Source organism: Triturus cristatus, chromosome 9 (assembly GCF_964204655.1).
Source record: "Triturus cristatus chromosome 9, aTriCri1.1, whole genome shotgun sequence".
NCBI lineage: Eukaryota > Metazoa > Chordata > Amphibia > Caudata > Salamandridae > Triturus > Triturus cristatus.
Window position 1 is genome coordinate 1,172,204,720 of NC_140592.1, and position 22,421 is coordinate 1,172,227,140.

The window sequence follows — 22,421 nt, forward strand, 5'->3', positions numbered from 1 at the left end:
AAGACGATTGTGTTGCAATGTGCAGGTTTGTGTGAATTGGCGACACGCTATCTGTTCGAGGGAGAGCGATTTAGGTAGAGGTGTTTGAGCTGTCTTTTGAATTTTAAGAAGGAGGACATGGTCTTGATGTGGACTGGAATGGAGTTTCAGATTTTGGGCACATTGCCGTCAAAGGATCGGGCTGCGGTTTATTGCTTGCGAGTTTTCAGAGGGATGAGGAGTAACATGTTGGAGCTCCTGAGGTTCCTTGTCTGAACGGCCTTCTTGAGTTTAGAGGCCAGGTATTCGGGTATCCCTGTGTGCAGGGCTTTGTGAGTGAGGCAGGCAGTTCTGAAGCTGGCACGCATTTCGGCTGGGATCCATTGGAGTTCTCTGAGTGCAGCAAGATGTGTTCGTATCACTTAACTCCGGTGACCATTCTGGCTGCTGCGTTGAGAGTTGTTTTAAGGGGGGGGCTAAGTGGGATTTTGCTGTACCTGTGAGGATTGCATTCCTGTAGTCGTCTAGATAACACTAGTGATTGGGTAGCTTGGTTGAGGTCTTTGGGAGGATGACGGGTTTTATTTTGTTGAGTAGCTTCAGGTTGAGGAAGGCGCTCTTTGCGGTCTTCTTGATGTGTTTGGCCAAGTCCAGTTTAGGGTCTAGGGTGATTTCCAGCGATTTTACAGAGTCCGCCAGTGTGGGACTTCCGTTGAGAACCTCCAATGCTTTGAGCCATTCTGCGATTTGGGGGTTCTCTTCTTTGTTAGAAATGAGGAGGATTTCTGTTTTGTCTTGGTTGAGTTTAAGATGGTTTATTGATAGCCAGTGTTGGACTTCTAGTAGAGTGTCATTAAGTTTTTTAATGTCATTGATGGAGGAGGTTTCAAGATACATCTTGGTGTTGTCTGCATATAGGTGGAAGGGGATGTTGGCTTTTTTGATTATGGAGATGAGGGGTTCCATGTAGATGTTGAAAAGTTGCGGGGACAGCACTGATCCTTGGGGGACACCCCTGCTGATGGGGTGATGGTCGGACGAGATGTTTTTGATTTTGATTCTTCGGGAGCGGTTTTGGAGGAAGGAGGAGAACCACTGTAAGACCACCTCATCAACACCTACCCTTTCTTGTAGAACCTTAATGAGTCGGTTAAGGTCAACCGTGTCGAAGGCTGCCGATAAGTCCAGGAGAATGAGTAGGCAGCATTGATCTGTGTCGAGTGACTTGAGGATATCGTCTATGACGTTTAGTACCGCTGTCTCTGGGCTGCATCCTTTTCTGAAACCTGATTGGTGGGGGTCTACAAGGTTTTCGGTGTCCATATGTTGAGTCAGTTGTCGGAGATGCATCTTTCCAGGATTTTGGAAAGGAGAGGGAGATTTGAGATGGGTCTGAAGTTGTTCAGATCGTTGGTGTCCAAATCTGGCTTTTTCAGAAGTGGCGAGACTTGTCCGACTTTGAGGCAGTCAGGAATGACTCTGGTTCTCAGGGAGCTGTTTATGATCTTGCTCCAGAGTGGGGCAAGGGAGAGTTTAAGCTTTTTGGCCAGTTGGGCAGGAATGGGATCCAGGACATGGGATGAGGGCTTGGATGTGGAGAATAGATTGACTATCTCCGCTTCTGAGATGGGGTTGAAGGATTTCCAGGGTTTCGGGGGGAGTTTGGGGGTCGTGTCTTCTGTTCCTGGTGCCAGGCTCTTGTAGAGGGTGCTGCGGTAGTCATCCAGTGAAAGCTTGATCTTGGTGATTTTGTCATTGAAGAAGATGGCGAATTGATCGCATAATTCCTTAGAAGCCTGAACTGAGGATGCCGTGGGCTTGGAAGTTTGTTTTCCGATGAGTTTGAAGAGCTCTCTGGGCCTGTTTTTTGCGTTGCAGAATTTTTTTTTCTTTTCTTTTTTGATGTGATTGTTGTAGTTCAGGCGTACTGATTTGAGTTGATCGCAGAGGTTTGTGCAGGGGTTGTTCCACCAGCGTCTTTCCGTGGCTCTTAGAAGTCTTCTTTCGGATGTTATGTCTGTGTTGAACCAGGATATGGATGGAGTGTTTCTGACTCTTTTTAGTTTCAAGGGGGCATGTTGGTTCAGGATGAAAGTCATAGCTGTGTTGTAGTGAGAGGTGAGCTCTGTTGTGGAGAGATCGTCTGTGGAGGTGGGGAGGAGGGGGCTTAACCTTTCCCACAGGTCAGATAGGGGCATCTAATTTAGATTTCTCTTCCAGTTAGGGGGGTCTTGAGTGGGGGGTTGGTGAAGGATCGGTAGATTGCTGTGGAATATTATGGTGTGGTGGTCGGACCAGTTCACGGGCAGGATGTGATCGGTCGTGAGTGTGTCGCGTTGGGCAATGCTGGCATCTAGGATAGCCCCTCTGTTGTGGGTTTCCTCAGAGCAGTGTTGGGTAAGGTTGTTGTTGTGAAGAAGATTATTCAGGGTTTGGATTAGCCGGTTGTTTTCTTCATTCCAGTGTAGGTTGAGGTCGCCTAGAATTAGCTTGTCAGGTCGGACAAGTGTTCACCGAATGCGGCGGTGTTGCCTGGCGGATGATAGAGGAGATGGCAGAGTAGTGTTTTGTATTGTGCAGGGGCACTCCAATGTTTCTTCTTCTAGTTTGAAAACTCGCCAATTAAAATTATTACAGGATTTATATTACATTCCAAAAACGTTGCATCAATAGGATGTTCAACCAGATTACGCAGGGGTGGTGTTTTTCGCTTTGATCACTGCCTGGCTCTATACCGTTAGATGCTGGCTTGATGCTGCTCCTCCTAGTGTGAGGACTTGGTAGTTTATGTCTGCATATTTATGTGGCTTGGAGATGTTCCTGCTATCTCAAGGCCCCGAGAGGCCACATCCGACGAGTCTACTAGCTCACAATGGTCTAAGTGAGCTGCAAACCAGATTCGGAGACAAATCAGTCAATTGTTTTTCGATTTTATATTCTTGATTAAGATATGTTTCTGATGAATTGAGTCAAATATTTTTGTAACACTTTATACAGATTTGCTGGATCTATTTTGTATGATGATGTTGTACTACATTGTCTTTCATAAACAAAAAAGAAAATCAAATGCTCAACTCGCTGAGCTGCCTTATCAACTTATGTAGATCAGATTGCTGTTGACATGAAAGAAAGTATAAGCCAGGGAGGGCAGCTAACTCAGGGAGTTACTGGAAGATGCAGTCACTCACTCTTGTCAGTTTTTATAGGCTGCAAATCACTAACCAGAGAACTAACCCCCAAATAAAGATTTTGCATTAAGCACGTGTGCCTGGGTATTTCTCCCTTCACAGGGCAATTACTTTTGAAGGACACTTGACTATAGCCGGCTGCCCTGGTCTACACCAGTCACTAAAGACCTTTTACCAGAATTAAAGGTCTGAGCTGCAGGAGAGGGACTAAAACATGGAATAGGACATTTACCGACCTATATAGCCAGGACCACAAAAATGCTTTTAGAACACTGCACCCACGGATGAAAGAATATTCTAAATTAAACAGCGAGCTACAGGAAAACAAACTTTGAAATGTTGGATCTGGAGATCTACAAGAGCCATTATTGGCAATCTGCCTATTCTCTTCAGTGGGGCTCCCTACACTCCAATGTTCTAAATACAATCGATAGCTGTTCCTGTGATAGAGTAAAGAATGGCGTTAGAACACAATTACCTTCTGTAGCACAGAAAAGGCAATTTTTGTCAGCTGCAAAACAGTTCCATGTGATATATGTAAAATACAAGTATTTAAGAACACACCTTTTAATTGTTGGTCACTTGTCCACTTTTCGAACTTCTTCTTCATGGTGGTAATCATATCAACAAGGATTTCAGTTGCTTGTGAAATATGTTCTTTGCTGTCCCAACTCCCTCTGGGGATGTGGTATCGCTTATCTACCTAATGCAAAGAAAGACAACCAGATTAAAGTGAGAGCATTCATCGTATTTACTCTTTAAAGATTGCTTTTGAGCGTACTCGGGTCGTTCCGATAACCCACAGAATTATCAAGTGGTGATGACTCTCAGTGTAGTGTGGCCAACTAAGTTAGTTAGCTTGTGTGACTGATGTCTCTTTTATCTCTACTTGTTTTTGCACACAACCCTTATGGAGAAAAGAACTTGCTGAGGGAGCCTTGATGAACATTGACTTAGACAGGAGGTGTCTAATGTAGGGCTTGGGGTATAGTCAATGGGGTACCCAGAGCACAAGATACATTTGTGCCTGCTGTTTGCAATGGTGGAAAGCCTTTGTCTCACATCCATGTCATATTACAGGTGCAGGTGCATCTGCAAACAAGTAATTGCATGCACACTGATTGTGCACCACTTATGTAATGGGGTACCCCTTGAAAGCGAGGTACCAGGGATCCCTCAAGCTTCCCAGTGCAGGCAGATGCAGTCAAACGCTCCATCCACTTCCAAGGGTATACCCGTCCCCTTTCGAAAATGAGGCAGACTCATCTTGTGGTGGAACATGGAACCCAGTTTAAAGCCACGCATTCACTGTCCCTAGTAGAGGTGCATACTGTCAGAGTTGACGCTTGCACTGGTGAGAGTGCACATTTTCATGATAAGCTGCAGCAACTCAGCCTGGCACACCGACTTAAGTATGAGCTGAGGCACAGGCTGGGGCATTGTGCCCAATAGCTAGTCCAGCTCCAGGAGTTGATATTCATGTTGGATGTGTAGGATAAACACTGACTGACTGTGTACATGATTCTCATTTAGAATGATCCTTTTGCAATGTATAACATATGGCAATCTTTGAAACCAGGCATGGCTTTGGCTCTCCTGGACCGAGGCTGCGCACATGAGGTGTCGGTGATACTGAGATCGAGACTAACCGTATTCAAAAGGCCAATTTTGCTACTAGTGATAGTGAGCGGTAAACAGCTTGAGGCCTACAGACACATCCTGGAAGCTGCACTGGCTATGGCTGCCAACTTTTGGCTCATCTATTTCACATGGTATATCCTCTGCTACACTACACTGCAGCTATGATCCTGATGTTTCTTTGGTAAATGAGGACCACGTTGAATTCAGTGTGCACTTTGTCAGATGAGGTTAGCTTTATCTGCTTCTAGGATTTGGTGAGAACTAAATAAAGGACAGAAATCTAATCATCTGTAAAACCAATCTTAAGTGGCTGTACTTTCCTTTTTGCATCCATGCACTGTTGACCTCCCCGAACGTCCGTAAACTTCGAAGAATCTCAACTTTTTCATGTTTAAGCTCTTCCCAGCTTACGTTTTCCTTCTTTTAAAATTCTTTGTCAACCACCTTTGTTAGAGCAAAGTGGTCTTGCTGGGTACCTGCTGCTCTCTGCCTAAAACTCACTAGCCCCTATATGCACGGAAAGGAAGGGCCTCAAAATCTCTCTGGGTCAGGATTTGCACTAATGCTCACCTTTACTGCAGCAAGCATGCTGAGAAGGCTTCAGTGGAACTCTGTAGGAGGGGATTCAGCAGTCATGGGCTGAAGTTCAGAAACTAGCAGTCGTCAATGTTGGGTTGTGGCAACAAACATCAGTGTTCGTATCAAGACGGTTGCCAATAAACTACAACGTTTACAGTCTCACAAAATGCTCTGTCGGCTGCAAAGTACAGAAACAGATCAAAATACCATTCTTAAGGTTCAGATCTGTGATCTACTACATCTACAGAGAATAACCATGTCTGTCTGCCAACCACTTCTCCACACTAGGCTTAGAACTGGTCTCATCGTTTCATAGCGACTATCAATATCTGCCAGATGACTAATCACATTTATAAAAAACGTGAACAAGATCTCTTGTCTCATGAAATTGATAAGACAGGAAGCAAAACATATCAATCAGCGAAAGAGAGAAATTCAGAAGAAAGGCCGCTTCCATCCACCCACCCAGGTCCTGGAACAACACACCTGACAACGTCAAAAATGCTACATCCTCATGCAATCCAGAAATGGATCGAACACTTGAGAAAACACTTCTTTTTTGCACCACACTAAACAACACCTCTCAACTCTATGCCACTAAACCAACCTGAAACAGTTCCGAGTTCTACCACCCGTGTTCAGTACTAGTTGCTCCCCATCTATGCATGCATGCATGTATGTATGTATGTATTTGTACAGGACAAACCTAGGTAAAAGGCAGATGAGCTATCTAAGCAGAGATGCAATCAGAAAGTGCAGGGTTCTGAGAGCACAGGTGGACTACTCACTGTGTTAAAATGTAGTGGTCATCAAAGAGAAGTCTGATTAGCTCTTTCATAATTTAAAGAAGAATTGGGTGACCTTGATAGATCTGGGGAAGGAGTTCCACATCCAGAATGCATTTATAGACAAGATCTGTGTCTTGTTTTTTTCATTTTTCCACCTCGTTGTCCCCAGTCTGATAGTGTCCTGGGTGTGGGGATGAAGAGAGCTATCTGAGGTGGTGAGTTTGTCAACCATAAAGGGGTGGTGGTTGTAGAGAGTTTTAATATCTTGCAGCAAGTCAAGCCTACCTCGGTTCATATGCTCTTTAAATACTATCACATGCGTACATCGGAAGCCCTTTCTAGAGACTTCCATCACTCAGTCAATTCATTAAAAAAATTGCCTCCAGCAAAAATAATATAGCCAGCTATATTTACAAAATATTGCTCAGAGGATATTCACAATATCCACATTCCCAATAACCAATAAAAAAACTCTCTCTACAGCTTAGAGATGGATCTGGAGATATCTGTGCTAATTAGCAACCCTACGGAAAATTGTTAAATAAGTAGAAAAAGAAAGGACATGTTGCTAAAAGTATGCGGCAAGCGACATACATTTAGCAATATATCATGGTTATGTAATCTATCTGCTATTGTCATACTGGTTATATTCCATGTGTACAAACAAGCCCAGAGGGGTGCAAGCAGCAACAGACAGGGTAGCTATTTCCTCCCTTGATGTCACTATATCACAGATCTAGTCTTCCATTTCTTTGCCTTCGCCTCTCTCAATTGATGTATTTGCTCACCCTTTTGAACTTTTCTCTTTTTTTCTATATTTCCACATTTTCCTGTTCTCCTTCCAAGCACAAGGCACTCTCTCTGTTCTGTTTGTGTGGTTCTATTTTCAGCTTCGAGGATAACAGCTCAATGTATAGTTTGGTTCAGTGTCAAGCATTTGGAAGCTATTCATACAGCACGTATTTTGCATGGAAAGGCAGATGTTGCCAAGATTTCTGTGGGAATTTCCATAAGTCAGAAACTGGGATTGGTGCCATTTCTTACATGTCATATCCTATTTCTGTGCAGGGCTTTGATTTCTCTTTCAGTTTTGTTGTTAAGCCTCATCTTCATTTTAGCTTGTCTGAGTCCAACCTCATGACCATGAAGTAGTCGGATATTAAGGGACCTTCTGGACTATTAAGATAACGAAAGCCAATCCACTTTTCGGCAGAAGTGCAATACTTCTATTGGGAGGGTACCGGCACTTCTAAATAATAAACAGGTACGCCGGGGTGGTGAGTACCTGCATCTCTGGCACTTCATTTCAGGCACTGATGTGAACAGGGTGATCTTCATCAAAAAATCTTTTTTATCACCAAATAGAAGGAGACAGAATTTATCACGACACCCTTCCTCGTAAATGTGGGCTAAAATAAATTTAAATGAATCAATCAGTTCAAGCTGCTTAATCCATATTGTTATTTTGCTTTTGATCACTGAACTGTTACAAGAGCCACAGAGAATAAGCACTGACAAAGATAATAGGTCTCACCTATGCAAGAGCTATTGGCTGTGCTAATGTGTCTTAGCCATGTTGTACACCAGCATGGCTACTGTTCAGCATATATAAAAGTTGCTGCAATATAGGAGTGTGTTGTGGAGTGTCAGAGTGGAGTGGTGTAGAGTGCAGTGAATAGTTGTGGTGTGTTGTACAGCAGAGAGTTGTTGAGTAGTGTTGTAGAGCGGAGAGGTGTAAAGTTGTGGGGCGTAGAGTGCAGTGTCATAGAGTGGAGTGCCGCTGAGTGGACTAGAGTTGTATAGTGAAGTAGTGTACTTTGGAGTAGAGTGGCCTAGCGTTAAGTGTCATACAGAGGTGTAGAATGATGTACAGTGGAAGTGCATAGAGTAGAAGGGCATAGAGTGGAGTAGACTGTGGTGGCATAGAGTGGAGTGGTGTAGAGTGGGGTAGTGGAGTACTTCTGGCAAGAGTAAGCTCTTCTCACGAGCCGTTTGAACCAATTAACATGTACTTCCGGGAATTACGTGATGATAAACACATGACGAGTGTTACAAACAGTGCTGATAATGTGGTTAGCAGTCCAGGAATTGACCGAATTGTGATCATTGCCCCACTATGGGTTCATCCCCACCATAGACATTCAGAGGGGATTGGCAGAATTTAAAAAACTTTATAGCCCAGGGTCAGTTGCACTTCTTAGCGAAAACCCAAATTTTCAATAATGTCACTTCCAAAGTTATGTACTCTCTTATCTTATGAAAGACACCTTGATGTGGGCTACGTCATTTATCTTAAATCAAAGCCCGCTGTTGTCCAGCTGGACCCACTGGATGGCTCAATTCTCTGCTATATTAATATCAAACATGTATTACACAATCAGCTCAAGCTGGCCTATTAATGCTCAAACTGTGAAATCAGGATTTTCTGAATTATGCCACTCATTTCCAACACCTGGCGTCTGAGGTGAGTTGGACAGGTGAGTCCACTGCTGCAGCCTTTCATCATGGTCTCAGGAAGGATCTCAAAGATTCCTTGTGGTTACTGTTAAATCAACCAACCACATTGGTGGCTTTAATCAACCTAAAGCTGCAAATGGATGCCCAGAAACAAATTCGGAGAACCAAGGGATGTACTTAAAATTGAAGATCCTGACTTAATAAAGTCCCAGATGGCACTGATGTTACCCTTCAGGCAGCAGAACCCATGCAGATTGGGGAATCGTGAATGACCCTGTCAACCAAAGAAAGGAAAAACAGAAGGGTGACATGATTGTGTTTCTACTATAGAAAGACCGGACATTTGGTGAGAGGCTATCCTCAGTTACAGGCAAACAACTCAGCTGGCATGTGAAGGGCTCACAATTACTGAAGTGTGCTTTACTGATTAATCACATAGATTTCATGCAAGTTAATTCTTGAGGACTTGTGATACTTCTTGCCGTAGTAGATTCTGGAGCATCTGATTGCTTTATGGGTAATCAATTTCAAACTGGATGCTAGATTCCTATCAAGGTGAAAAACGTGAAGGAAGCGAGACAAGGAAATGATGCGACTGCTCTCACTTCCGAAGCTGTAAGTTTTGAAATCCTTCCATAACTGATTCCCTTCAATTTAATCAATGCTCGATCCTATCCCTTTGTATTGTTCTCGGCACTACATATCTTAGGAAACATCACTCCCATATAGACCGGAATACGCAACCTTTAACTCATCTTACTGCGATACACAGTGCTTTCAAATACAGTCACTGACAAGACTCGGGCCTAATTTAGAGTTTGGAGTAAGGGTTACTCCGTCACAAACATGTGCCTTAATACATGTGCAGTATATCCTATGGCCCTTGTAATAAGGCAGATGGGATATCCACCACGTTGTGGTGGATTAACTCGTCCGCTAAGCTCTAAGTCAGGCCATCAGCCTGAAAAACTGAAAAGAAATCAAAGCCCTGCACAGAAATAGGATATGACATGTAAGAAATGGCACCAATCCCAGTTTCTGCCTTATGAAAATTCCCACATAAATCTCTGCCTTTCCATGCTTTGAGGTACAGCCAAATTCTTCTGAAGCCACCCCAAAAGTGCAGAAGGATGTGCAGGTTGTTCCTTCAAAGTATCATGAAGTTATAGATGTGTTTATCAAGAAAGGAGCCAACACTCTTACACCTCATTGAGAGTACAACAGACACATTGATCTATTACCTGGAGAACCTATTCCACATGGGAAGATCTATCAACTGTAAGGTGAAAGAGTCCGAAATTGTACAACAATAACCAGTAAAACTTTGCTAAAAGCTCCATTCGACAGACCACCTTTTCAGCTGGGGCCCCAATCCTTTTTGTGTCAAAGTCGAATGGAGAATACCAGCCATGCATAAACTGTCGAGAATGAATGTGATTATCAGAAGAAATCGATATCAGCCATCCCTCACATCCGTATTTCTGGATCAAGTCAAATCTGTCAAAGTATTGTATAAGTTGGAACTTGGAGGTACATACAACTTAGTAGGGATACGCGAAAAGAATGAATGGAATTCAAAACCCAGTATGGGCCTTTTGAATAACTCGTACTGCCTTTCAGCTTCCGCAATTCCACTGCAGCCTTCCAGCATTTTGTCAACAACATTTTCAGTGATATTCTAGATCTGTGCATCTTGATCGGAAGGATTTGAGTTAGGACAGAACATGTGCATCCAGCCCTGAGCCCCGGATGATAACCAGTGCAGGCAATACCACAATCTCACATAAGACAGTAGAACAAGATAACAGGAATTTATTCATACAGACCTGCATGAGTCCAAAGCCATTGCCATGGTCACCCCACCCTTGCTTCAGGGTGGCTCCAGCACGGGACTCACGCGATATAATTCCAGCGATAATGCATGCTTGCACGTTCTTCTCCCTTGCGATGCTCTCGATAATGCTCTTGTATTTTTGCATCCTGGAGGAGTCCGTCTGAGCCATCTTACGAGATGCTGCAACTCCTGGAATCAAAAATCAACATTTTGTCCTTGATCACTCACAATCATGCATGAAAAAAAGCTCATTAAGTTAGTTTTAGATCCAGCTGACCTGTTATTCCTCCCACTTCCTACAATGGTTCACAGACCCTGAACATAACCCTGTGCTACACAACCTGTTTCCAGTTGGAACAGAAACACTATACCTGGGGGCAGAATTCAGGACTCCATGATTATGTTTGGCAAAATCAACCGAAACTGGAAAAATGAGAAGCTAAATCTTGCTTTTGAGTCCAGCTTGTGGGAAAGACTTTCCTTATATGACCTGAATTTATACAAATATTACAGAACTTGGGAACTGCAGTGAAAGTGGAACAAGAAACATTGCATGAAAGAATCAACGTTCAGGTTCGTCTACTGAAATGGATTGAAAAAGGGGTGCTAAATTCATGAACTAAAAGCAACAGCAAAAGTGATGTCTGGTTTACAAACTAAAGGAGACAAAAAAGTACTTTCAGACTCAAGTCCCAAAGGCGAAAAAGAAACTAGCTTCAGGCTCGTGACCAAAAAGTGACAGAAAAGTGCTGCAGATTCCTAAAGCAAAAGGCATAGAGGAGGTACTGTAAGGATCATAAAATATAAGGACAGAAAAGTTACTGTCAGATTCCTGAACTATAATGGACTATAATAAACATGGACTGATTTAACTTACACTGCAGCGGGAAGTTTGGCAACAGAAACGCATGGGCTGCCTAGATTAAAGAATCACAGAGGGAACTATTCTGTGGCCAGCCTGGCATGACTTTTATTGTGTGTTTAGCTAATTTAACATACAACACAGGCCTTGCTGTATGTCAACATGGTCATTTCTGGGTGCATTGAATGCATTACTCTCATGAATGTGGGTTAGCTCCTAGAAGACGGGTCTATTCACAACTAACGCAGGCCTCTCAGCATCATACCGACTTAAAAATGATATGTGCCCAATTGTCACATATTTTTCTGTTGCCAGAAAAGGAATCTTCCCTCCCTCTGCAGTATTTTACAATTCATGCTAGTAGAGGACTTGTTCTGCAACCACAAGTGACCTTGCAGGGTTCTGTATCAGAGGAACTGGAGAGAGATAACAGCTGCAGCTTCTATGCGCTTCCTAAACCTGGCCCGAGGCATTGTTCACTGTACTGTGTAAGACACAGGAGCTCAGTGCGAGTGAGCCCCAGCTCACTCCATAGACTCCCGTGCATGATAAAGGTATAAAATATAGAGGTGATGGGGAGGGGCAAAGCCTGAGAGCATGAAGGAATGCAAGGGCTTTAGATGAATCGCCCTAAATATTATAAAAGAATTTTAAATCAGCTAATTATAACACTGTCAGGAGGACTTAGACAAATAGGTAAGTAATGTGTGATGAATTATGAATTGCTTGCATTACCCTTTTACTAATTCTGTTATTAGTAATTATAATTCTTTTTTTTTGTTGTCGGGAAAGTGTTTATTACAAATTGCTTCGAGCTGAGAACTACAAGGCAATAAAAGCGTAAGGTGCTCTCTCCAGGGAATGGTCTTTAAACGAAGAGGCGATGAAGGGACCGTGAGCCTCAGTTCCCCTCGTTATTAGTAATTATAATTCTTACTGATTTTTTTTGCAGGAGAATAACACATACTAAGTATTAGTTCATTGAAAAATGCAAATACGTGTGTTTGCTCTGATTCGGGTTGGGGGCACTATCACCTTGACATGAGAGATTATTCAACAGGTTTGATGTCTGCTAACATCTTCACCCACATAGACATAACTCAGCGGGGCGTGTGAGACCCACTTGCCATTTTCTTTGTTTTGAAACTTTTTTGTTCACTTTTGTAGATTAAGAAATCAGCTGGATAAGACCTCAATAATTTCAGTGAATTTCAGGGGGTGGAAACTGATAGGAATCGAGTATTTAGGGGATGTATGGAAAGGGGACTCCCCCCTCACGTTTGCAGATCTCCAGAGAGAATTCAACTTCCATCATTCACAGGGTTACCACCATTTCAGACTCTTACACGCTCTGCGCTCACACGTACACAGTAGTACATCTATCCCAGAGTACTCCCGGCTAGAAGATAGGATGCTACTCGACCCCATCACTGAGAAACCGACATCCATGATATATCGTAAATTAATCAACAACATACCAGACCCCCTGACTACCCGAGATGCCTGGGCCAGAGACCTTGGCAGAATGGACGACGAGTACTGGCAGGCGGCACTGCAGAGCCCTAGGGAGATGGCAATACGCTCCAGGTTTAGATTAATACAGCTGAAGATTCTACACCGCACCTATTACCCTCGCACACACCTATACACATGGGGCAAGATCCCGTCGGCACAGTGTGTTAGGGGGTGTCAGCAAGAAGGTACTTTCCTGCATATCCTATGGGAATGCCCTAAGATAGTTCACTTCTGAACGAACGTTACTGATGTTATGTCGGAGGTGGTGGGGGAGACGGTTCTGCTGGAGCCGAAGTGGCTTCTGCTGATGATAAAGGGCGAAACTGACTGGTCCAGATATGTGGGGATATGGTTGGCCCTGGCTGCCAGGATTGCGAAGTGTAACATTGCTAGGGGGTGGGGGGCGTCGGCACCTCCGCTGCTGGAAGATTGGAAACGCGACCTGGACTGGTGCCAACGTGCTGAAGAAACTGTCTATAAAAGCAGGGGATGTGCCAAGAAATGGGAAAGAGTGTGGGCACCAAGGCGAAAATACAGAGAACTAGGGGTGGGCACATAGATGCGGGTTGTATGAGTAATGTGATATTGTCTTTCTTCTCCCTCATATCTATTTCTCTTCTGATTACTGTGGTCTCTCCATTTGTGGTCTTTTGGCACTCTTTTGTACTGTATGGTCTCTTTAACTTTGTTAATAAAAAGAATTAAAAAAATTAATAATAATTTCAGTGCATATGAAATACTGGAGGCTACAGGGCACACAGTGGTTACCGGGCTCCAATTGTGTCAACGCGGGCTTTTACCTCTGGTACCATGGGGCCATCCTTACCAATGGCCCCAAAACGAGCATCAAGTGCCCCTTTAGTACTCGTTCCTCATGGTTGCTTCATGGTTGCTTCATGTCCATACCAGAAAGGGAGCCGCTGTCACGCGAATTATGGATACGCAGCTGATAGGCTTCCGACAACTCATTACCGACCTTTTCCCCATCAGCACAGTGTCTGAATATACATCATGGCAGCGGGCCTTAAGGAAACACCCCTCTCACACCAAAAACAAATTAAAAAAAATTAAAATCAAGTGAAAGTGGAGAAACCAGGGCCTACCACTAAAACAGTAGAGTGAAGCAAGGGCAGTAGAAGGGCATCCCAGAAAATAAAAACAAGAAAAACATTAACTCATGGTGAAGAAGGGCAAACATGGCAGAATGAAAGTTAGATGGGCATCACCATGGAAGCAGGCTGCTTTCATGTGAGAGATAATAGTACTTTACCCTTTAGTCACCCTCACAATGATCATTGATATCTATGCCCCTCTACCTTCAGTTCTGTAACTAGGGAGATTTGCTGGTGGTATCAGACTGTGTCAGCATCAGCATCCCACGGGAATGCCCTTGAAGTATTGATGCTAAAGCTTCAGAGAGGATGACTTCTTTGATAAACACTATTCACCTGCATGAGATGTATGAAGAAAGACAAGACAGTGAGTGGTGATCGCTGTTGGTAACCTTGTAGGGGTCCCATTTTAAAAGTGTTAATGCCTACTTACATACTGGTGTTTTTTTGGTCTAACAACTGGATCTGGTCCCAGCATCAGTGAGCCAACCATCAGTGAACTAACTTAGCTTATAGTGCAACCACAAATGCCAAACTAACACACCTGATGGCATAACCCATTTCTTATGAAAGCACATCACATTAGAGCGTGCCACCTAGGCGATGATATTGGTTATAGACATGTCCACTGACTACAGAGTTATGACATTCAGTCATCATTTCTTCAACCATTGAGTATTGCCCGTAAAAATAGATGGTTTATTTCATCGAATGAATGTCCCACGCACACTTTTGAAGCCCTGACAAATGCATAGGACTATGTTGGCACAGATGCAAGAAACATGTTGGCTGTAAGGCGAACACAGCAACCACTCCTCCTTCTATTTTTAATTATCTGGTTGGCAGAACAGTAATATAAGCAATGGTCTACCCCAACACAATTTTAGAGAATAATTACTTGGAATGTGGCAATAGGAGGGTAACAACACATGTCTAATGAATTTGTTTATGTTTCATATAGAGCTGCTCTATCTTGTGCAGGAGGTAATAGTTGCACAATGGGCAGGTAGTTGGAATAATAATCTGATAATAGTTAAATAACTGTTCCACATCCACTACATCAAGGTCTTTAAGGACCTACCTCTAGGCAAAAGAATAGAGGTCACTTATTGGTACACTGTCTGGTGTACACACAATCACAACAAACCAATTTATTTGAGGACTTTCTTTGAACTACACAACACAATCTACGTTGTTGAGTTCATTTATCTAACAAGAGAACATTATATAAGTAACTCAGCCGGGCCTTCATTCCATAGGTCAGTCGGTGCAGGTTGATGTACATTACATTGTTTGCAGTGGGAGGGGCAGAGGGCAAAGGTCAGTGTAGGTACATCTTCCTATTTCCATTTCAAGCAATCAGACTATAAATAAATACCATACCCTTCCTCCATCCCACCACTCGCCTAATCTCGGCCCTACTCGCTCATACACTTCTCAGGTTTATCGCCCATCATCCGATGAGCTATCTGTTTGGGTATCCACCATTACTTATAGCCAAGGTAACTTCTACGCTACGAGATGAGAGGATAGATTTAAAAGAGTCGTGGAAGGAGACAACACAGGCGAATTTAGGGCAGATGCATATGGCTGAGGTTACTACTTAGCTTGATGGAACTCAGCCCAGATTCCCAAAGACCTCACTCACTTTGCTGCAACCTTTTCACACAGAGATGTGAAGCTAATGAGGAAACTAAAACAGCATTACTAAATGAAGTGGCATTTGTTGATTGTTTAAAATCAATTATCAATTAAATGTTTTAAAGCACCCAGGCCTGATAGTCTATATAGGAAATTGGATTTTAACCAGTGAAACCCTACCAACGTCCTAGCTTTTGGACAAATATTGTAAGACTCCCAAATAGTAGGTAGCTCACCATAATGCGCCTGTTAAAAATAGATTTGAGCTGCAACCTTTCGAAATAATATCAGGGGTTGTGTACAGCTGGGGAAATGTCCCTGAGCGGGTTGCACACACACGAGTAGGCTGTGAGAATGACTTCATGTCTCGCACAGCCTGATATAGGCAGGAAAAGGTAGATGCCTGAGTAGATGAGATCCAGACTATATTGCTGTGGCCTGCTAAAGCCTTACAATTCAATTGCAAATCCTAAAAGAATGTTTACTTTTATTGCAGCTGTATTGCAATTCTATATTGTTTAGCACTTTGGATAAAGTGAGCCTCAAATATAACATTTGATCAGCGCAATATGCAAGGTTCATGGACTTCTTCTTGTATGGCAAATGCTGGGTCAAAAACTCATATCCAGAGTCTGTGTCTACTCTACAAGAGTTCTTTTCCTTAATTATAGGTTATGCCCATTTCTCTGAGACAGTCTTAAATAGATTTGAGTCTCTGGTTTGCCGTGCTGGGAGGGTTAATTGCTCCGCTCCCCTAGCTGACAGACCAAAGCTCTTTGAGCTTCTGGTAGAAGAAGAGGGTAGTGACAGAATCTCCATGGGTGTTAGCAGCACCTCACTTTAGAGAAGCTTGCATGATGAGACATGGGACAAAGGGAGGACACGCCTACCTCTGGCTCCAGCCACCATATGAGGGTTTCTTTGACGTTTGAGAGAGAGATGAAACCAGGCCTGAGTCGGCAGCGCGTAGCTCAAAAGAAAAGTGTGCCTTTATTTTTGCCTGCCATTTGGAGTTCTTGCCAGAACACTGTGCAAGGCGTTGGACAGCCTGTGGTTTGATCCCTGGAAGTGCTGGTTACAGATGGAAGGGTGAAGTGGGATCATTGGTTTTGGTTGGCAACTCCTATGTTTTAAAACGTTTTAACTTATTTGTAACAGGGCAGAACTACTGAGAAGAATAGGGACGGGAAGAAGAAGGGCTAGAATTGTTGAGGTTGTGTATTCCTGGACTCTTATCTCCAGGGCTAGTGAAAATACCTATTCCCTCTTAGGACCAGTAGAGGGGTGCACCTGCAGTGGGCCCTGAATGAATGGGGTTCCCTAGACCTCTGCTGGACTGGTCATCTTACATACAGCCTAGAGGTGGTGGAAAGCCTGGGTGAGTGGGCAATGCAGGCAAGGAGGTGGTCTGCTTTTGGGGGCATGGATGCTGCCAGAAAGCTCCTCGGTCAGGAGACTTCCAGGGCTGGACAAGAGGAAACTGAGGCCTTCATAGTACATTGCCTGCTAAAGAGGCGAATGCAGCATCACCAGAAGCTGAAATGCATTCAAGAATCCTTAGCAAAAACAAGTCCGTCCTTGATGGGCTGCGATATCTCAAAAAAGACATTTGTATTTGTATTTGTAGAGCATAACATTCATCCTGACGGATATCACGGCACTAATTAGCGGAACATGTGGTAGGTTGTGTTGGGGGTCTTCAACTACTTGTACTTATGACATCCGGAAAAGGTGCGTTTTTAGCTGTTTCCTGAATGATGCATAGTTTTTGGAGAGGCGCAGTTTCAGCGGTAGTTCATTCCAGTGTTTAACTTCCAGGTATGAGAATGATCGGCCGCCGGCTCTGACTTTCTTTATGCGCTTGGGTCTAGCTAATGCTTGGTGTCTTGATCTCAGGCATATTGTGGGGATGTAGAATTCAATTTTATTCTGAAGGATTTTAGGTCCAACGTTGTGCAGTGCTTTATGCGCATGACTCAACAGTTTGAACCTTGCTCTTTGGCGCATGGGTAGCCAATGGAGTTCTTTCATGCATGCAGATGCAGAGCTAAATCTACCTTTATTGCATACAAGCCTAGCAGGCGCGTTTTGTAGCACCTGTAAGCGTGAGAAGAGGTAGTCTGCCATGCCTACATACAGGGCGTTGCTGTAGTCCAATCTGCTAGTAAGTAATGCTTGTGTGACATCACCATTTCTATGCTGGTGGAGAGAGTCACCATCAGTGTCAGCGATCCGGAAGAATCAGTAGTGACTGAGAAAACCAAAGTGGAATTTCCCATTCCCTCATGGGAAGCCCTTATGGAGCCGAGACGCCCCGGGGTTCCTTGTAGCTAATATTAATTGTCCCACCTTTAAAGGTAGGGTAGCCTGCAAGTGGCCCCCGAGACTGGCAGGGACCACAGCCGAAACTCTCCTGCCCTTGTAGCCCTCGGGCCAATGCTTTCAGGCCCTGTTAGGACGGTTAACAGCTCCCAAAGTACAAGGGTACTAACAATACACTTCCTTCAAACCCACTGCCCCCACCGTGCTTTTTTAAGGTGAAGACCAGGAGAGCAAGAGAGGCACAGGTCCCCTATCTGGCCTCATCAAACAGTGTCAGGTAGTGGGAATGCCAGCAGGAGTTACGGCGGGTAATCAACGATGGGGCAGGGGCACTTGCTGCAAGAGAAAATCATTTGGCAGCAAGAAAATAGAAGCTTTTGCCAGCAGGTGCATCAAAGGAAGCGGATGCAACCAGACATACTTAGTGATACCCTAAGTGGGACAAGTATGCCCATGCGCAACTGGAGCCAAGCTATACCCAACTGATGAGCCCTAATAAGGGTGAAACCGGTATTGTGTTGCTTGTGTTCCGGTTCAGGGAGGACCTGGTCTCATGCTTGGGCTGGACTGTTCCCATTGGAGCAGGGTCAAAACTGATTTGCATATGGCTGGGTCTACACTGAGGTGGCATGGTATGCAAATTAACAATAAAATGGGACTGCGGCCTGAGCACTTACCAGTGGCTAAAATATAAGTTCATTATAATTTAATGTGAAGAAAATATCTAAAAATAGCACACATTTATTATTTAATTATAACATATTTGAATAACCTTTTCTAATTTATATATTGATGACAAATTAATTTTTATTAACTATAAACTACTTTTAATTAATCCCATACATCACTTTAATACCCATTACTGCATATTTTTAATTTTTTTTACGTCAGGTTGGAAGTTATTTTTTATTTAAACTTCAGAAAAATATTTTTATTTAATTTCATACATTTAAATTAATTAAAGATTTAATTCAACTTCAAGGGGCTCATTACAATGGCGGAACGGTGGAGGCAATCGTTCCGCCATTGTCATCAGATTTACCCCCCACCATATTATGATGACAGTGGGTATCGCGGCAGATAGAAAGTCCGTCCGCTGTTTTTCCGCTGGTGGCAATCGTCACGATTGCCTGCCGGGCGGAGCAGGGGCACGAATATGCTGGTGTTTCCTAGCAGGCACCGTCCGCCATATTAGTATGGCGAGTGTGAAAGGCCTTTCCATGGCAGCAACACCGCCATGGAAGGGCTGGCGGGGATTGCATCCAGGGGCCCGTTACAAGCCCCTGTTGTGTCTGGGGGAGGTGGGGTGCACTTGGGGGTACCTATGGTATCCCCTACATTTTATTACACCAAGTGGCAGGCACCGTCGCAATGTTAAATTGCAGAATGCGACCGCAATGGTGGCGGTCGCATCCTAATTCGCAGGGCGGGACCACAGCATATCTGGCAGCCGGTCCCAACACCGCAGGGATGGTGGGCGGACTCAGGTCCACCCGCCATCCTAATGAGCCCCTAAGTTACTAGCGCTGTACCTTTTTTATTTTGCTCTACATGTAAATGAATATAGAACATTAATTTACATTATTATTTAACACAAAATAATTTTACTCATTTATCATAAATTTTAATAAATGTTTTTAATTTTCCCTATACTTTACCACAGTGAGATCTCCACGATGACTGTGGAGTTTCCCTAAGAAAAAGGAGCGGAAAAGTTATTTTTTAAAGTATTGAACACAAAACATATTTTTAAGTTAAATATTAATATTAATTAATTTTATATATTTATTTTGTATATAGAACAAGAATGCTACACCATCTTTAACTTAATTTTAATTAAACCTTTAATTCATTTAAATATATTAAACTTAAATTATTTTTCTGAAGCTTAAATTAAAGAATACATTCCCACCTAAAGGAACAAAATACATTTTTTAAATTAGCATTAATAATTATTAAACGTGATGTATACAATTGATTCAAAATTTTTTTTTAATATTTTGATAATAAACATTACATTCATTTATAAATTCAAAAAAGTTACAATATGGGGGCCGATTCCAATCCAGGAAAAAGGCTGTACAAATCGTTGTATGGAGCGTTTTTCCCGTACAACTCGTACCCGGTAAACTTTTCTTACAACCTAGGAAGTACGATTCGTACAGAGAGCCTCTTTCCATACAAATTGTACAAAAGACCATACAGCTAAAATAAACCAACGATTCTGATCCGGAACAGCTTGCATGCGACGTCTGTATGTATTTAAGCAGCGGTTTCCAGCCCAGCAAGTACGATTCGTCCCTACGGCACTCCGTACGGCTCTTTTCTTATGGGAGCCAAAAACAGCTGTAAAAGCAGAGTCCCCAGGGGTACGAGTCGTACAGGCATACACCCCGTGCGTTGTGTATGTACGGTGCGTACCCCAACATTACGTATGTACTGTGCGTACCCCAACATCGCATACCCCAATATCGTATACCCCAACATCGCATACCCCAACATCGCGTACCCAACATACGTGATGTTGGGGTATGCGATGTTGGGGTACGCGATGTTGGGGTATGCGATGTTGGGGTACGCGATGTTGGGGTACGGGGTACGCGATGTTGGGGTATGTGATGTTGGGGTATGAGATGTTGGGGTACGCGATGTTGGGATACGCACCGTACATACACAATGCACAGGGGTGTATGCCTGTACGACTCGTACCCCTGTACGACTCGCACCCCAGGAACAACTTTTCCCGGGATACGAGTCATACAAAGTTTGCTTCGTAGTGGGTAATGGCAATCCCCGTGCACGGGACGTTTTCCGTACAAATCGTAAATCGGAAAGCCGGTCCGGATCATACTAGTACGGTTGGACTGCATTTTTACAATTTGTACGGAAAAGTGTCCGGGTCCGTCTGGTACAACTTTTCCCGATCCAATTTGTAAGGATCGGGCCGATCCGTACAAATCGGATCGGGAAGAGTTGTATTTTTCCCGTACGAATCGTACTTCACGGGTCGGACGGGACTTGTACGATTTGTATGGAAAAATTTACGGAAAAAAAAAATACAGGATCAGAATCGGCCCCTTAGTGTCAAGAAATAATAAATATCTATTTTTTTTATAATAATACATTATATTTATTTATATATTTGACTAGTTTAATTAATTTAATTTGACATTATTTCCTATGGGGTTTAATTTTAAGTTCCTACTTCCTTCATTTTCTAAGGGAGGGTGTTGGAATACCCTTGGTTGACCATATGTGGTTCTGGACTTACTCCAGCTCTGAGCTGGAGTAACTTGCTAGGGTTTTGGGTCTCTTTTTACAGCGTTTTATATAGCGCGAACTTGACCAGAAGGTATCAGGTATCAGAGCGCTTTACATGAGCACCAGTTGTGTTACATGAGGATACATTCATTTTTGTTAAGCACGGGGAGATTAAGTGATTTGCCCCAGCTCTGAGGTTGACCGCCCTAGTCCTTAGACCAACTCCTTTCTCCTTTGTGGGTGGGTGCATGTCCCTCTCTAAACCTCTCTCTAACCCCTTTCTTATTCCTCAGTAAACTCCTCCCATTTAGCAAGTATGTCCCTTTTTCCAGCCACTTCCCTTGTCCCTCTCACATTTTCTAAGTGGTAGACGTAGATTGCGCCATAGATAAGATAGAAGAGGTTGAGATTTACACTCATAGTTTTGTGAATAGAATTTTGTGGCATTTTAGTAGTACAATTCTAGTAGTACTAAAGTACTACAAAATGGAGATTGTAAATAGGCACCGATATCTCTACACTACAACGCTAACTACTAAATAAGATAATTTAATGTTTCTATTCTTTTTACAAGGCAACCGAGAACCAAACAACATTCTATTTACTATTATTATGTACCGCACTAAGAATGTAATCTAAAATATATAAATGATATATTGTAAAAGGGATAGTAGTGTATACCAAATTACTGTTTGGCACTGCACAAACCCAAGTCCTATCCTCACCGCTGATCACCAATGTTAGAAACTGGGTTACTGGTTGGCTGGAGTAAGAGCCCTGGTCAAGCAGCAACCACAATCCTAGTCAGAGGCAGGCAAAACCCCAGATTAACCTGTGCTCACCCTCTGGTATCTTGGCACAGAGCAGTCTGGCTAAACTTAGAGGCAATGTGTAAAGTATGTGTGCAACACTTCAAAGAGTCAAACAGTGCACACACCGCAAAAAAAGACCCCAAACCAGGTTTAAAACAAGCATTGGCAATGCAATAGGTCTCGTATTTGTGTGCGTTTAAGCTATTGGCATTGTAAATGACAATACCTTTTATCTATTTTGATAATTAACACATAAATTAAAGGCATTGTCATTTACAATGCCAATAGCTCAAACTTTTGTAAATGCGAGACCTCTTGCATTTCAAACATGCAGCCGCCATTGTCCCAGGCTGCTTAGAATGTGAAACCATGCACAGCGCGCTGAATGTTGCAGGAAAGCATGTGGTGCCTGCAATAGGAGAAACTCATT

The 22,421-nt window shown here is 43.2% G+C and overlaps 1 protein-coding gene across 2 annotated transcripts in view; it reads right to left on the reverse strand.

Annotated features, from left to right (window-relative positions):
- LOC146799577 (lysozyme g-like) overlaps positions 1-22,421 on the reverse strand; it is a 51,124-nt gene that overhangs the window by 17,131 nt on the left and 11,572 nt on the right. For both annotated transcript variants that reach the window (XM_085627156.1, XM_085627157.1), the window contains exons 3-4: positions 10,459-10,655; positions 3,732-3,870 (exon numbers count right to left, since the gene is read on the reverse strand). In XM_085627156.1, coding sequence (XP_085483282.1) covers positions 3,732-3,870; positions 10,459-10,655 — 336 coding nt within the window. The remainder of the gene's footprint in view (positions 1-3,731; positions 3,871-10,458; positions 10,656-22,421) is intronic.